Genomic DNA, 15597 nt, shown 5'->3' on the forward strand with positions numbered 1-15597 from the left:
TCTATACACACCATGTCCAACCAATGAGAATGAGAGGACAAGTGCAGCGGGCGGGCTCTGAGTGTCAATCAGCATACCCCAACACAACAGGTGTATGAACAACTCAGAATGGTATCATGCATTTGTGACATAAATAAGAATGAGAAAAAAGCAGTTAAGACAAACAGTGAGCTGTATTAACTACAGAGAAACCATAATGAGCGATCTGCTTCTCTCTCTGTCTGTCAGCAGAGGTGGGACACGTGCTCAGATCTTGTACTTGAGTAAAGTAGAAGTACTCAGATCTTGTACTTGAGTAAAGTAGAAGTACTCAGATCTTGTACTTGAATAAAGTAGAAGTACTCAGATCTTGTTCTTGAATAAAGTAGAAGTACTCAGATCTTGTACTTGAGTAAAGTAGAAGTACTCAGATCTTGTACTTGAGTAAAGTAGAAGTACTCAGATCTTGTTCTTGAGTAAAGTAGAAGTACTCAGGTCTTGTACTTGAGTTAAGTAGAAGTACTCAGGTCTTGTACTTGAGTTAAGTAGAAGTACTCAGATCTTGTACTTGAGTAAAGTAGAAGTACTCAGGTCTTGTACTTGAGTAAAGTAGAAGTACTCAGATCTTGTACTTGAGTAAAGTAGAAGTACTCAGGTCTTGTACTTGAGTAAAGTAGAAGTACCAGAGTGTAGGAATACTCTGTCACAGTGAAAGTATTCTAAATGTTCCTCCAGTGAAAGTAGAAAGTACTCTCCTCTAAATGTACTTAAAGTAGCGACAGTAAAAGTAGTCATTGTCTGATTGGTCCATTTCAGAATAATATCTCTGATATGTTTTATAATGATTGATCATTAAAGTGTTCTCAGAGCTGGTAAAGGTGCAGCTAGTTTGAATGGCTTTGTATACTGCAGGGTAGCTGCTGGATTTACTGCAGGTGAACTACAGTCTGATTTAAGGGATTATATTTACCATCATTCATCCAGATCTGTAAAGTAACTAAAGTTTTAATAGTAGTATTTATGTATTAAATAAATGTAGTGGAGTAAAAGACATTAGAACATCAAATTTGCCATTACAGTCTGTGAGTGCTCGGAGTGGCAAGATGCTGTGCTCAGTTTGCTTTTAGGAATTTGAAAAGGCAATTTTATAAGAGACATAGCTCTGGGCTATATGTTTTGTAAGGCGAGGATGTGGCACAGCGGGATAGTGCGCCGATCTTCGGATCAGGTTCCAGTCCCACAGCAGTCAGCATGTCGCTGTGTCCCTTGGCAAGACACTTTCCCTTAGTATTCCACAGGATTTAATGTATGTAAGTCGCTTTGGATGAAAGCGTCTCACAAGTGACATGTAATGTAATAAGGACACAGCTCAGTACAGGAGGCGTTCCTCCACTCATGAGTGCTCATGGTTCCTTGTAACTTATTTTGAGTCAAACTCTCCCATAGGTTGAGTTCAATCAACACAGGCTGTTCTTGCTTCACTTTTCTCTACTTATCATGCTGTTGCTAAGAGGTCACCTTTACGCTAACCTTTGGTCACAGAAGTTGGAAAACCCCTTACACACATGGATACCTAAAAGATAATTGAAATAATCTGCAGAATAAATGTGTTTTCCCCAACCTTTGTTGGAGCTACAGGAATACTGTGTTCCCTATTGAATATTAAACCATTAGTGTAGACATGTAGATTATTCAGTGAAGTATTCACAGGAATAGAAAAATGTTTATTTATTAGACCTGAAAATCATTTATGAATAAAGAAGGAAACAGATTGTGTTGGATTGGGAAGAAAAAAACGATGTCACGCATACAAAGAGATGATAGTAAATGTCCGCTTCATGATCTGCATGATGATGCTCGGTAGAGAAGACTGTCAGGTCCTAAATGGACACATGGCCGCCGTCACACTCCCAGCCCGCTCTGGGAGTGGCGGTCACCTTGTACCGGGCCGGCTGGAGGACCACGCCAAACTTTCCCTCGAGACTGGGAAGAGAGTGTCCTGTGGGGACTGAGAGGGAGAAGCGCTGCAGGATCCACGACAGGAAGAGGAAGAGCTCCATCTTAGCCAAGGCCTCGCCTAGACACACCCTGACCCCCGCACCGAATGGCAGGTAGCTGCTGGACGGGACGCTCACCCCTGTGCCCTCACTGTTCAGGAAGCGAGCTGCAGAGGAACATAAGCAGGGTTCAACCAACTCTTGGCTCACACAATGTTCACAGAACCGTATTAGTATTAGGTGAGTTGAAAGCAATAATAATAAGTTAAACCTTTTTAACTTAATAATATTGCTTTCAACTCACCTAACACAGTTATGTGAAATCTGTTGACATAATATATTTCATTAAAGTTTTTAATTAGGCTGAATTGATCCCTGTACGATGACATCTAGATTATCCTGAGCAACTAGGCTTTTATTTCGGAACTGTGAGCACTAACAATGACATTCCATTGACACTCAATCTGTAGACACTAGGTTTTATTATGCAAATGCACTTTTTGATGTGTTTTCTACATAAATATGTGTCCCTGGTGTGTAAGGAGAATCACAAAGTGTCAGAAAATACAACCCTCTGTCTTTTCCTCCTTACCCACATGTCTAAAAACTGGGTTCAAACGAGCTGATCCAGATTTGCTGTCCTTATGACATAGTAGCGGAAATGTGGGCTGGCTACATTGAACTCCTGGCAACGTCCCATCCACGTCAGTCAGCGAGCTGAAACCACTCTGTTCTGGAAGTAATATGGTCTGTGTTTACATTTGCAAGCATCGCTAACACTCAGAGCTAACGCTGTACTGGAGAGATTGTTTGTCATATAAAGGTTCTGTCCTTGTGGTAAACCGAGAGAGAAACGTTTGAGCTCCAGACTGTTTCAGAGATAATGCTGGATGTGGTTTGAACATAATATGGCGTTTAATCACTGCAGCGTTTAGCTGAGTTTCTCCCGGTAGGAACTTCTCTCTTCAGAGGAGAGATCATAATGCTCCAAAGGGGCGTGGCCAGCAGCAGCTCCAAAGGGGCGTGGCCAGCAGCAGCTTCAAATGGGCGTGGCCAGCAGCAGCAGTTCAAAGGGGCGTGGCCAGCAGCCGCTAGTTCATTTAAAGCTACAGTCACAGAATCAGCACTTCAGGAACAGGGCTGAGATAGAGGGGGATGAGGCATGCTACAATGGGGGATCTGTTTGGGATTTTGAGCAAAACACTTCAGAGACATGTTTTGTACAGATTTGGCCCTATAGTATATTGTCAAAGATAGCATAATAGGAGACCTTTAAACTATTAATCCCAGTATATTATCATTGCTCCAGGTGGTTGATAGCCAATGAACAGTTAATGTTAGCTCTACACCCTGTGTCCTAATTAACCACACTAGAGAAGGCTGTATCCTTTGAATTGTCAGAAATCTGGATCTTTGTTGAGTTCGGTAATTATCTGTCAAATGCTTTCTCCCAGCATGCATGAGAAAGGCACCTTGAACGACAGCTTGAATCAGACTTCAGTGCATCCTGTTCTTGGATCAGATATCGCACACATTGGACACAGTGGCGTCTCACCAGGGTCAAAGAGCTCGGGATTTTTCCACTCCTTCTCATCGTGGTGCAGGGACCACAGGTTGATGATGACTCTGGTCCCCTTCTTCACGGTGAAGGGCCCAATGCTGCACAGATCATACACAGTGGTTCAGTGTTTGCAGGCGTGCCTGGCTGTGCCTGGCTGTGCCTGACACAAATATCTTTGTAAAGATGGATATTAAGCACAATTCTCCATAACGAATCCAGAGCAGTCATGTGATCAGTATATGTCAGTAAACTGCTGCGGTGTTGATCACTCGCATTGTTTTCTTCCTGTCTGTTGGAGGGGGGTGAGTGTACCTGGTTTCACTGAGGGCCACATGTGGGATGAGCAGAGGGGCCACAGGTCGGATCCGTAATACCTCCCTGATGGTGGCTTCCAGGTAGGGCAGGCTCCCTCTGTCAGTGAGTTGGGGGGGGCCGGTCCCCTCCCACCTTTCTGTCCAGTTCCTCTTGGATACGCCTCTGCACCTGAACCCACACACATACACACACAGTCATGAATACCCACGTTCTGTACCAACAATACACATTTACAATGGTGTGTGTGTGTGTGTGTGTGTGTGTGTGTGTGTGTGTGTGTGTGTGTGTGTGTGTGTGTGTGTGTGTGTGTGTGTGTGTGTGTGTGTGTGTGTGTGTGTGTGTGTGAAGGCGTGTTGTATGTCAGGGTTTTTAAAGTTTTACTAAATGGTAAATGGACTTGTACTTATATAGCTGTTTATCCAGTCTTTTCGACCCCTCAAAGCGCTTACTACATACTACATGTCATTCAGCCCACTTTTTGCTCTGGGTAACAACCTTTCACACACAACCTTCTGGTTGAAAGACAACTGCACTACCTTGCAGCCACAGTCGCCCCAACTAAATCATAGTCACACTTACTCAAGTACTGTACTTAAGGAGGTAAACAGAGTACTTTCACTCCACCACATTTATTTAATCACTTCAAGTTACTTTACAGATTTGGATTAATGGTGGTAAATATAATCAACCCTTATGACTACTTTTACTGTCGCTACTTTAAGTACCTTTAGATCTGAGTACTTTCTACTTTCACTGGAGGAACATTTAGAATACTTTTACTGTGACAGAGTATTCCTACACTCTGGTACTTCTACTTTACTCAAGTACAAGACCTGAGTACTTCTACTTTACTCAAGTACAAGACCTGAGTACTTCTACTTTTACTCAAGTACAAGACCTGAGTACTTCTACTTTACTCAAGTACAAGATCTGAGTACTTCTACTTTTACTCAAGTACAAGATCTGAGTACTTCTACATTTACTCAAGTACAAGATCTGAGTACTTCTACTTTTACTCAAGTACAAGACCTGAGTACTTCTACTTTACTCAAGTACAAGACCTGAGTACTTCTACTTTACTCAAGTACAAGATCTGGGTACTTCTACTTTCACTCAAGTACAAGATCTGAGTACTTCTACTTTTACTCAAGTACAAGACCTGAGTACTTCTACTTTTACTCAAGTACAAGATCTGAGTACTTCTACTTTACTCAAGTACAAGATCTGAGTACTTCTACTTTTACTCAAGTACAAGACCTGAGTACTTCTACTTTTACTCAAGTACAAGACCTGAGTACTTCTACTTTTACTCAAGTACAAGATCTGAGTACTTCTACTTTACTCAAGTACAAGATCTGAGTACTTCTACTTTTACTCAAGTACAAGACCTGAGTACTTCTACTTTATTCAAGTACAAGATCTGAGTACTTCTACTTTACTCAAGTACACGATCTGAGTACTTCTACTTTACTCAAGTACAAGATCTGAGTACTTCTACTTTTACTCAAGTACAAGACCTGAGTACTTCTATTTTACTCAAGTACAAGATCTGAGTACTTCTACTTTACTCAAGTACAAGACCTGAGTACTTCTACTTTTACTCAAGTACAAGATCTGAGTACTTCTACTTTACTCAAGTACAAGATCTGAGTACTTCTACTTTACTCAAGTACAAGATCTGAGTACTTCTACTTTTACTCAAGTACAAGACCTGAGTACTTCTATTTTACTCAAGTACAAGATCTGAGTACTTCTACTTTACTCAAGTACAAGACCTGAGTACTTCTACTTTTACTCAAGTACAAGATCTGAGTACTTCTACTTTACTCAAGTACAAGATCTGAGTACTTCTACTTTTACTCAAGTACAAGACCTGAGTACTTCTATTTTACTCAAGTACAAGATCTGAGTACTTCTACTTTACTCAAGTACAAGACCTGAGTACTTCTATTTTACTCAAGTAAAAGATCTGAGTACTTCTACTTTTACTCAAGTACAAGATCTGAGTACTTCTACTTTACTCAAGTACAAGATCTGAGTACTTCTACTTTACTCAAGTACAAGATCTGAGTACTTCTACTTTTACTCAAGTACAAGACCTGAGTACTTCTATTTTACTCAAGTACAAGATCTGAGTACTTCTACTTTACTCAAGTACAAGACCTGAGTACTTCTATTTTACTCAAGTAAAAGATCTGAGTACTTCTACTTTTACTCAAGTACAGGAGCTGAGTACTTCTACTTTTACTCAAGTACAGGAGCTGAGTACTTCTACTTTACTCAAGTACAAGATCTGAGTACTTCTACTTTTACTCAAGTACAAGACCTGAGTACTTCTATTTTACTCAAGTACAAGATCTGAGTACTTCTACTTTACTCAAGTACAAGACCTGAGTACTTCTATTTTACTCAAGTAAAAGATCTGAGTACTTCTACTTTACTCAAGTACAAGATCTGAGTACTTCTACTTTACTCAAGTACAAGATCTGAGTACTTCTACTTTACTCAAGTACAAGACCTGAGTACTTCTACTTTACTCAAGTACAAGATCTGAGTACTTCTACTTTACTCAAGTACAAGACCTGAGTACTTCTACTTTACTCAAGTACAAGCCCTGAATACTTCTCACAGCTCTGGACACAACTATTAAGATCTGAAATATGGAAATACAATGACTTCCCCCTACTTTGAATAGAGTCAGAGTAGCATCTAGTGGACTGCAGAGGAACTGCAGCCCCTGGTTTAGTACATTGTTTCTGTTATTTTAGTAAAAGTCAAAGAAAAGCTAACTTGAACACTAAGTCAGACTCTAACTGAATTCAGACAGAGCGTGTGCGTGTCCTAGCCAGAGGAATACAGGTCCAGGTACTTGACTGCCAAAGACACAATATATGGAGAACGAAAAAAAAGCCCTTCAAAGCCAAGGCAGAGCGTGCTGCTGCGCCCCTCCTACCTCTGGGTGATGGACGAGGTAGGCTATGGCCCATTTCAGCACGGTGGTGGTGGTCTCCACACCGGCTCCAAAGATGTCTCCCACAGTCATGAGGAGGTGGTCGTCACTGAGGCCCACAGACTCGGCACTGATCTCTGCCGTATTGTTGTTGTCGGCACTGCGTTTGGCCCTCAGGAGTGCGTCCAGCAGGTCCCTCTGCACATGGTCACTGTAGACTGCCTGGGTCAATGTACAGAACACACACTCACATATCACAATAATAACCAATCAACGATGATCGTTGTGAGCCGGGGTCATCGTGTTGAGACCGACTGCTCCTCACAGATTCCTCACGCGTTGCTCCTGCAACATGAGTGTGATGCTGTCACTCAGCATGTTGCCTCTAATAGTTTTGAATTGATTGGTCTGAAACGTGGTGCAATGCAACAAACTACATTTCTTAACAGTAAGGTGTTAAATATGGGCCAAAATATTGATTACATTATTTTTTTATTTGATCTTTTTTCGCTTACTAAAATATAAGATATACGATTTGGAAAAGTGAAAAACAATCTGAACGAGAACAAAGGTTTTAAACCACACTCATTATGACTTCATTAGGAAATATCAAAATATAAGTGAAATAAAAAAAATCAATCATAAAAGGTAACTGAAAATAAAGATGATAAAAATAATATTTACTCAAAGTTTGAACACGCTGTATTTTTCCAAGCATATCAAAATATGAACTTTCAAATACATTTTCTTTTTTCAAATGATCAAAACTCTTGGCCCAGAGTCAGCTCCATATTAACACTTTTAAATATATAACTTAGGTCAAAGTAATGTGTAAAACTGATTCATTTGAACTCATTGAAAGTCTGCAACATTCTCTATTCTTCCTATTTTATCGGTGACAATTACATAACGATTGTATAAACTGTGGGTATTTGTTGGCAGCTTGATTATCTCACCTGTAAATGTTAACCATTGTTACCACTAGAGACAGATTGTACGCATCAGTATGCAGAGGCCAGCTGTACCTTGTGTTCATCATATTTCTTCTGTAGGAGTTTGTCTCTGATGGAAACACACTGCTTCAGAAGACGCAGGTCTGCATTTGGAAAAATCTGTGAGAGAGAGAGTCAGAAGTCATATATACAGCATGGTATTTCATAATAATAGAGTAGATATATTTCTCTATGTTGCAGTTTCCCCTCCCTCCTTTTGTTTTCCCAGAATTCGTGTTATATGACTCTGGATGGGTTGGATGGTCATAGTGGGTTAATATAGCCCGTTGCTTAAATGACTCTTTAACTTCAAACGGACGGATTCAAGGAAACGCAGTCTTATTCACGGCCTTGCAGCCTGGAGAGGACTGTTCCTCCAGAGGCTTTATGACATACAGTAGGTATCTATGGGATTTATGGGAAATGCGGTCATATGAAAATAGGCTAGGTTTTCTAAGATTCAAATAACCTTTTATTGGCATTTCCATATCGAAAATACAGTATGGCCAAAGCACTTTGTACAAGGTGGAAGAGCAGGCAGTAAACAATCATGTTTACAAAATGATGTCATTGGAAATCTAGGAAAGAAACTAACCATAGCTAATGGGTATCCTCACCCAATCAAAATGATGATAATAAAATGATATCACATTACATAACAATATGTGGGTAAAATGATGTGTGTTCTGTACCAACAATACACATTTACGATGGTGTGTGTGTGTGTGTGTGTGTGTGTGTGTGTGTGTGTGTGTGTGTGTGTGTGTGTGTGTGTGTGTGTGTGTGTGTGTGTGTGTGTGTGTATGTGTATGTGTATGTATGTGTGTGTGTGTGTGTGTGTGTGTGTGTGTGTGTGTGTGTGTGTGTGTGTGTGTGTGTGTGTGTGTGTGTGGGTGTCACTCACTGCTCCTCAGATTGTGGACAGGTCACAACATTTTATTATATTGGCGCACAGCAAACATCCAAAGTGATCACTGATGTTGAAAAATACCCATGGTGCACCTCTTATGTCTTCATGCATATATTCTGTCATTACTTTTGTCTTCTTATTTATTAGCTTATTGTCACATGACATGTGGTTAAATGTCCCTTCTGTATACCTGTAACCAGGGGAAGATGTCCACCAGGCTGTCCTTGGCCACCGTGTCCACGATGCCCTGGCTGTAGCGCAGCATGTCCTCAAACTCCTGGTCTCCTCGGCTGTAGGAGGAGCTGAAGCACAGCGAACAGATGACGTTGGTGACGGCCCGGGTCAGCTCCGGAGACAGGTCCAGGGCCAGGCCAGCAGCTGCTGCCTCAGACAGGACGGAGCACAGAGACTGGGCCTGTGCATGGACTGACCAGGACACAGGACACACACCATCACAATGCTTACTGTCTAAAGAGCAGACACAGGACACACACCTAATAACCACAGAAGCAATTATTAACTCTGAACAACATTTAGAAAATGTTTCTAACTTCTCAAATGAGAATTTGTTCTGTTTCCTTCGACTTCTTTTGTGGTATAGTGAATACCTTTGGTTTTGGGATGTTTTCAGAAAATAGAATATGGATAATGAAATGGCTCATTATCAGTCGTTTTTGAAAAACGTTATTTTTGGAGAAAAATAAAACCAAAAGCATCCGTATGTCGAGATACAAAGAGGGGAGATGGCATGTTTTAGTCATGGAAGGACTGAACCTTTAAATTCCTATTACACTCATCATTAAAGCTGTCTGCAGCGTCATGGTAACAGAGGAGTCTTGAGGCAGTACTCACTGATCTTCTCGATGGAGGCAGAGCCCTCCCCGAACATGCACAGAGCTCCATGCACGATCTTCCTGTGGAACCTCCAGGCAGCGCTGTAGTCTCCAAATGCAATGTCTCTTCCATCTCTGGTCAGAACGTCTGTGGTCACCTTCATCACACAGCACAGGATGGAAAAGGAAGAACATGAATCACTCCTGCTGCTAACATGGAGACAAGGAGAGGAGGTTTACCCACAGTTCTTGGTCTTCCTGCGAATATCTTCCCCTTCTTCATCAGGACTTCTTTGGCGTGCGTGTGCTGGTTGACCACGATGACACAGTGGGAGCCCAGCATCAGAGAGTACGTCTGTCCATATTTCTGCTGCAGTTCTTTAAAAAGCACATGAGGGGGGTGCGAGCTCCGCAGACTGAGCAGACTACCGATCAGAGGGAGTGCTGGGAGATGAGGGGGCTCCTGGGGGCCATGTGCTGACATCCTGAGCTTCAACTGCAGAGCTAACAGAACCAGGCCCACCACCAAAAACACACCCAGATACAGGAACCAAGCCATATCCACAACAGAGGGCCCTGACAGGGGGAGGCCAGGCATCACAGAGAGGAGCTCTTCAGGAAGGCCCCTAGCTGCTGCACACACACGCCTTTATACACTCCTTCAATGCCACAGCCTTCACTCGCAGTGTGTAAGGCTGGGCCAACCTAAACAAGATAAGGTCACACTTGATTCATTGAATCCTTGCAAACACCAAGAACACAGACCCTGTCAGCCGAGAGGAGAGAAGACTCACTGAGGAGGCCTGTTCAGCCTCTGATCCCAGATCCTGCCTGCTAGTGCTTTGCAGATCCTTTCATGCTATCAAACAAACGTATACTTATACACAACATTTATACGCAAACTCAGTTTCTAAGTAATTACAACTTAACAGTTTAAACCTCTGAATTTAAAGTGTAATCTTGTTTTTAATTGCTCCATTTAAGTACTGTCAGTCCTGCCCACCGCCCAACATATTTTGAGTGCCTCTTTTAATATCTGCACAGGTATCCACTTTTCGTGACAATACTGCACATTATTTTATTTATTATTCCAAGTATTTAATCATATTATTCTGTACGTCTTTCTTTTATTTGTCTATATTTAGGGCAAATAGTTTTCTATATTTTAATGTTATACTAGTTCATTTTAAACCGTTTTTTATAATGGGTCGTTTTCCTACTCGTTATGTTCTTCAACTCTGTTAAAGGCAAATTCCTCATGTGTATAAAGCTGTTTCTGATTCTCATGTGAACTCTAACTTTGATCACTTGTATGACCGTGTAGATATCAGAAGCATTTGAAAACGAAATACAAGAAAATAGGACACACGCTAACGTTAGAGCGTATCATCACACACAGACGCGTTGTGGTGTATTTTGGCCATGCTCTCTCGCCATCTCCAGTCAAAACACAACATGGCGTCTGCAGAATCCCAACCGCGGTTCGGCCAATCTGTCAAAGGCTTACTCTCCGACAAAGTGGGCTCCTGTAGCGGGGATGTGATCGCTCTGACACGGCAGGTGCTAAAGGGATCCCGCAGCCAGGAGGTAAAGCCATGCAAAGGATGTAATCACTTCAGACAGCAACAGATAACAGGCTAACAGGCTAACGGCTAGCACAGAGAACAGACCTCCTCTGGTGTCAGAAAGAATAGAGCGGGGTCAGGACCACCGGCACCACATCTGTGGCTCCACCAGTCATTCGGGTTTTATTTAGAAGGCGCTCTGCGTGTGTTGGCTGTTAGCCTGATGCTGCTAATGCATGCTTAGGTCTTGGTGTTTGATGTTTTAAATGTAGCTTAAAGGTCTCCTATTATGCTATATTTCAACAATATACTGAAGGGGCCATATCTATACAAAACATATCTGTGAAGTGTTTTGCTCAAAATACCAAACAGATCACCCATTGTAGCATGCCTGATCCCCCCATGGATGTATAATAAGAACTGGATGCCTCGTCCATTCCTGTGGGAGCTGCTCATTGGCGCATGAAGACAAGACGAAATGGCCTGAGATTCTGGAGAGTAAAACGTCTCCAATAACCCATCATGCCTGGCTGTCGAGAGCATAGAAAATGTGCAGTTGAGTTTCCCCTTAAGCCCCGCTCTCTGCTCACGAGATTGAATGGAAAGAGAAAATACATCTGAATCCAGCTTTTAGCTTATTTCACTTTAAGGACCTAATGTGTTTAATAAGGGCTATAAAAGGGTTCATACTGGGTAGTGTATTCAGTTAAGGAAATCATCGACCGATTTACAGTACCTGCCGTTTGGACACTACGAATATTTTGTGAAAGTCCCGAGCATTTCCTGGGGGGGGGGGGGGGGGATTCAGCTCACGACTGTATATGGGGGACGATAGGTGGAGACGTGTCATGTGGGCTTTACGTTGCCAGGAGTTCAATGTAAAGCCAGCCCACATTTCCAATATGATGTCGTAACCGAAGCAAATCTGGATCAGCTCGTTTGAACCCCCGTTTTTAGAGATATGGGTAAGGAGGAAAAGAGAGAGGGTTGTATTTACTGACACTTTGTGAGTCTCCTTAAACACCGGGGACACATTTTTATGTAGAAAACACAGCAAAAAATGCATTTTGCATAATAGGGGACCTTTAACATCCTGGGTAAAGCTAAGGTTCCTTACACTTGTAAGGACTTGTACTTGAGTAAAAGTAGAAGTACCAGAGTTTAGGAGTACTCTGTTACATGTAAACAAAATAATACTCAAGAAGTACAAAAGTAGTAGCATCAAGTAGTCATTGTCTGATTGGTCCATTTCAGAATAATATCTCTGATATGTTTTATAATGATTGATCATTAAAGTGTTCTCAGAGCTGGTAAAGGTGCAGCTAGTTTGAATGGCTTTGTATACTGCAGGGTAGCTGCTGGATTTACTGCAGGTGAACTACAGTCTGATTTAAGGGATTATATTTACCATCATTCATCCAGATCTGTAAAGTAACTAAAGGGATTCAATACATGTAGTGGAGTAAAAGTACACCATCTACCTCTGAATTGTAGTGGAAGGACAAAGTAGCAAAACATTTAAATACTCAAGTAAAGTAAAAGTATCTCAAAAATAAGTTTTCTCCTGTCTCTCTCAGCTTCTTGGACAAGCAGCAAGGAATATGGTGATCCAGGAGGACGCCATCCTGCACTCTGAGGATGTACGTATGAGCACAGAGTCAGTTAAAACAACACAGACAGTTATCACACACAACAGTGCCGCACACTGAAGGCTACACCCATCTCGAGGGGTTAACATGGTTTTGCTCTTTTTGTATCATCACAACAAACGTCTTCTTTGGTATTTGTCTTCCAGAGTCTGAGAAAAATGTCCATTATCACGACACATCTACAATACCAGTGAGTACCAGCCAGCTGTTCATCAGGACATCATGATGCTCTATTGGAAGGGATTATTAAGTGTGTGTGTGTGTGTGTGTGTGCGTGTGTCTCTCTCTCTCTCTCTCTCTCTATCTCTATCTCTATCTCTATCTCTATCTCTATCTCTCTCTCTCTCTCTCTCTCTCTCTCTCTCTCTCTCTCTCAGGCAGGAAGCCATCCAGAAGAAGTAAGTCTCCCCCGCGCTGTGTCTCATTAGAAACAGTGAACATTAACACAAAGTGATGACGTGCTCCTCTTCCCCCCTCTGCAGCGTAGAGCACTCCAAAAACCTGCAGGACCAGCTGAGACACCTTCTGAAGTGATGCCCCCCCCCCCCAACAATGACACTAAGGCTCTACAATGCAAGAGCCTGGGAACATGTTGTATTGAATAATGTCAAATGTTTTGAATCCATTGCGTTACGTTAGTGTATGAAGTTCTTTGTTAGTGTCATCTTGGCTAACTGTAAATCAGGGAGGGAGGGGGAGTCGATGGTAAAGGAACACATTGTTCTCAGTGGAGTCAGAGAATTTTACCACCGAGTAACTTCCGTAATACCTACATATATTCATGTTCTGAGAAGCAAGAAGCCAGGCAGTGAACATGATCTGGAGAACACATGCTGAAGGCCCGTCGGTTCAACATGTTCACTTCCTGTTGGTGACGGCTGCTGTGACACACGTACCGACTTCCAGACTTTGCCTCATTGTCATTTAAAGGATCTCTAGAAAAAGTCTGATGCTTTTTGAACATGCCAGTGTCACTCCACAGATTAGTAACCCAGCGCTGTTACAGGATGACAGGTTGAAGGTCATGATTCTAAGAATTTTTCTCCGCAAAGCTGAGCGCGGGACAGTTATCGCAGCCTGAGGGCCAAACGGCTGCATGGCCCTGACACTGTCCCTGAGGCCCTCCCTTCTGCACCTGTCCCCCAATGGCCCCACAGCCGGTGGAATCTGGAAATGTTATAACTTCCTCAGAATGTTTTATCTTGAGAGGGCATGCAGCTCTGAGAGAAACAGGACTGTGTGTGACATATTTGTGAGCCATGGAGAGGATAAACTATACTGAGGGCATGATTCAGCTATACAGTGAAGGAAATAAGTATTTGATCCCCTACAGATGTGTCAGTTTACCCACTGAAAAAGAACTGAACAGTCTCTACTTTTAATGGTAGGTTGATTTTCACAGTGAGAGACGGAATATCAGAAAGAACATCCAGAAATGTAGATTAAGAAAAAGATATAAATTGATTTGCGTTTAATTGGGGCAAATAAGTATTTGATCTCATCTGACCACTTCACCTTCTCAGAAGCCTTCTCTGAATCCTTCAGAGGATCACTGTGCCTTCTTGAGCAGGGGACCTTGCAGGCCTTTTCTTGGTGACTGTGGTCCCAGCTGCCTTCAGATCCTTAAAGAGTCCCTCCTGTGTAGTTCTTGGCTGACCCCTCACCTTTCTCATGTTCACTGATGCCCCAAGAGGCCAGATCTTAGATGTTGGAGCCCCAGATTGAGGGCGATTGATGGTCATTTTGTGCTTCTTCCATTTTCTAATCATCAAACCAGTTGTCTCCTTCTCACCAAGCTGCTTGTTGGTGGTCTTGTCTTCTATTCCAGTCTTGTGCCGGTCTACAATCTTTTCCCTGATGTCCTTAGACATTAGTTCCACCACGATCACAGACCTGTCTCTGGTCTGGCCCTCGGTGGAGAGGTTGTAATCTGATTTATTGACTGTGGACAGGTGTCTTTTATCCAGGTAAAGAGTTGACATCAGGAGTACTTTCTTAAAGTGAGAGGACTTATTTAACCGGTCCGTGGGAGCCAGAAGTCTTGTTGGTTGCAAGGGGATCAAATACTTGTTTCCATCACTGTATATGTGCACAAGATACACTTTTTTTACTTCAATCTTTCCTATGTTTTGATTAACTCATGGACACATATGATATCATTAAATGATGTTGAGTCTGTCTCGCAGCCTCCAGCTGCTTCACTTCAGGAGTAGTAAGGGATTATTGTCAGTAAAAGGAAGTGAGAATATTGAGTGTTTATGGATTATATAATCGGCAGTATAATGACATCCCCAGGCATCTCTTTTAAGGATGTTTTAGATTTGGATAAACCCGACGTGAGACATGTTCATGTTTCTTTGAATCAAGGTTCTTTTGATTCTATGCAATTGTTTTTTTAAATCTATTAAAACCACTTATCTTTGAGAAGAGCTCAACAAATAAAGTCATTGTTATGGTGATATTGTGTCATTACTTGTCTATGTTCTCCCTCCATAACCCAAACGGTGGTGCATTATAATTAGTGTTCTTGTGTATTTGGCAACCTGTGGAAGTGAAGGGAGAGTCAGGCACAGAGCTGCCACGATCAGCTCCCTTCATAAACCTTGAGTGTGAAAGGTGTTCTTGTCCTACGACAGCAAGGGATCTTATCAGCCCGGAGGCCTGTGAGGATGCGGTGCCAGGGTCAAATGTTTTCACTGAAGCCATTTGATCCCAGACCAGCATCTGCTGGGACAGGTCATCATATACTATCACAGACAGATGTCAGGGTACAGAGGATGAACAGCAGGGCCACGGTCCTACAGGTCTGACGAATATGAGTCCAGTGCACCTGCATTACTTTTATT

General features: G+C 42.3%; 2 protein-coding genes across 2 annotated transcripts; one reads left to right on the top strand and one right to left on the bottom strand.

The window, feature by feature from the left end:
* Nucleotides 1–1760: 1760 nt before the first annotated feature.
* Nucleotides 1761–10217, bottom strand: LOC134858547 (steroid 17-alpha-hydroxylase/17,20 lyase). The gene is given in 9 exon segments (XM_063874513.1): nt 1761–2143; nt 3532–3635; nt 3850–3968; nt 3970–4020; nt 6806–7024; nt 7828–7914; nt 8895–9130; nt 9557–9695; nt 9782–10217. Coding segments are annotated over 9 exon segments (1593 nt in total). The 5' UTR covers nt 10136–10217; the 3' UTR covers nt 1761–1859.
* A 716-nt stretch (nt 10218–10933) lies between these two features.
* Nucleotides 10934–15210, top strand: borcs7 (BLOC-1 related complex subunit 7). Its single transcript, XM_063874542.1, has 5 exons — nt 10934–11124; nt 12680–12742; nt 12898–12941; nt 13129–13149; nt 13234–15210. Exons 1-5 carry the CDS (start codon nt 10960–10962, stop codon nt 13283–13285), a joined length of 345 nt encoding a protein of 114 aa, XP_063730612.1. The 5' UTR covers nt 10934–10959; the 3' UTR covers nt 13286–15210.
* Nucleotides 15211–15597: the final 387 nt, after the last annotated feature.

This window comes from Eleginops maclovinus, chromosome 22 (genome assembly GCF_036324505.1).
Source record: "Eleginops maclovinus isolate JMC-PN-2008 ecotype Puerto Natales chromosome 22, JC_Emac_rtc_rv5, whole genome shotgun sequence".
In the NCBI taxonomy this organism is placed as follows: domain Eukaryota; kingdom Metazoa; phylum Chordata; class Actinopteri; order Perciformes; family Eleginopidae; genus Eleginops; species Eleginops maclovinus.

Excerpts from the sequence above, each read along its gene's own strand:
- borcs7 (XM_063874542.1), top strand. The coding sequence starts at position 10,960 with ATGCTCTCTCGCCATCTCCAGTCAAAACACAACATGGCGTCTGCAGAA. Across the intron at positions 11,125-12,679 it reads AGGGATCCCGCAGCCAGGAG|CTTCTTGGACAAGCAGCAAG; the intron begins GTAAAGCCATGC and ends TGTCTCTCTCAG. Across the intron at positions 12,743-12,897 it reads CCATCCTGCACTCTGAGGAT|AGTCTGAGAAAAATGTCCAT; the intron begins GTACGTATGAGC and ends TTTGTCTTCCAG.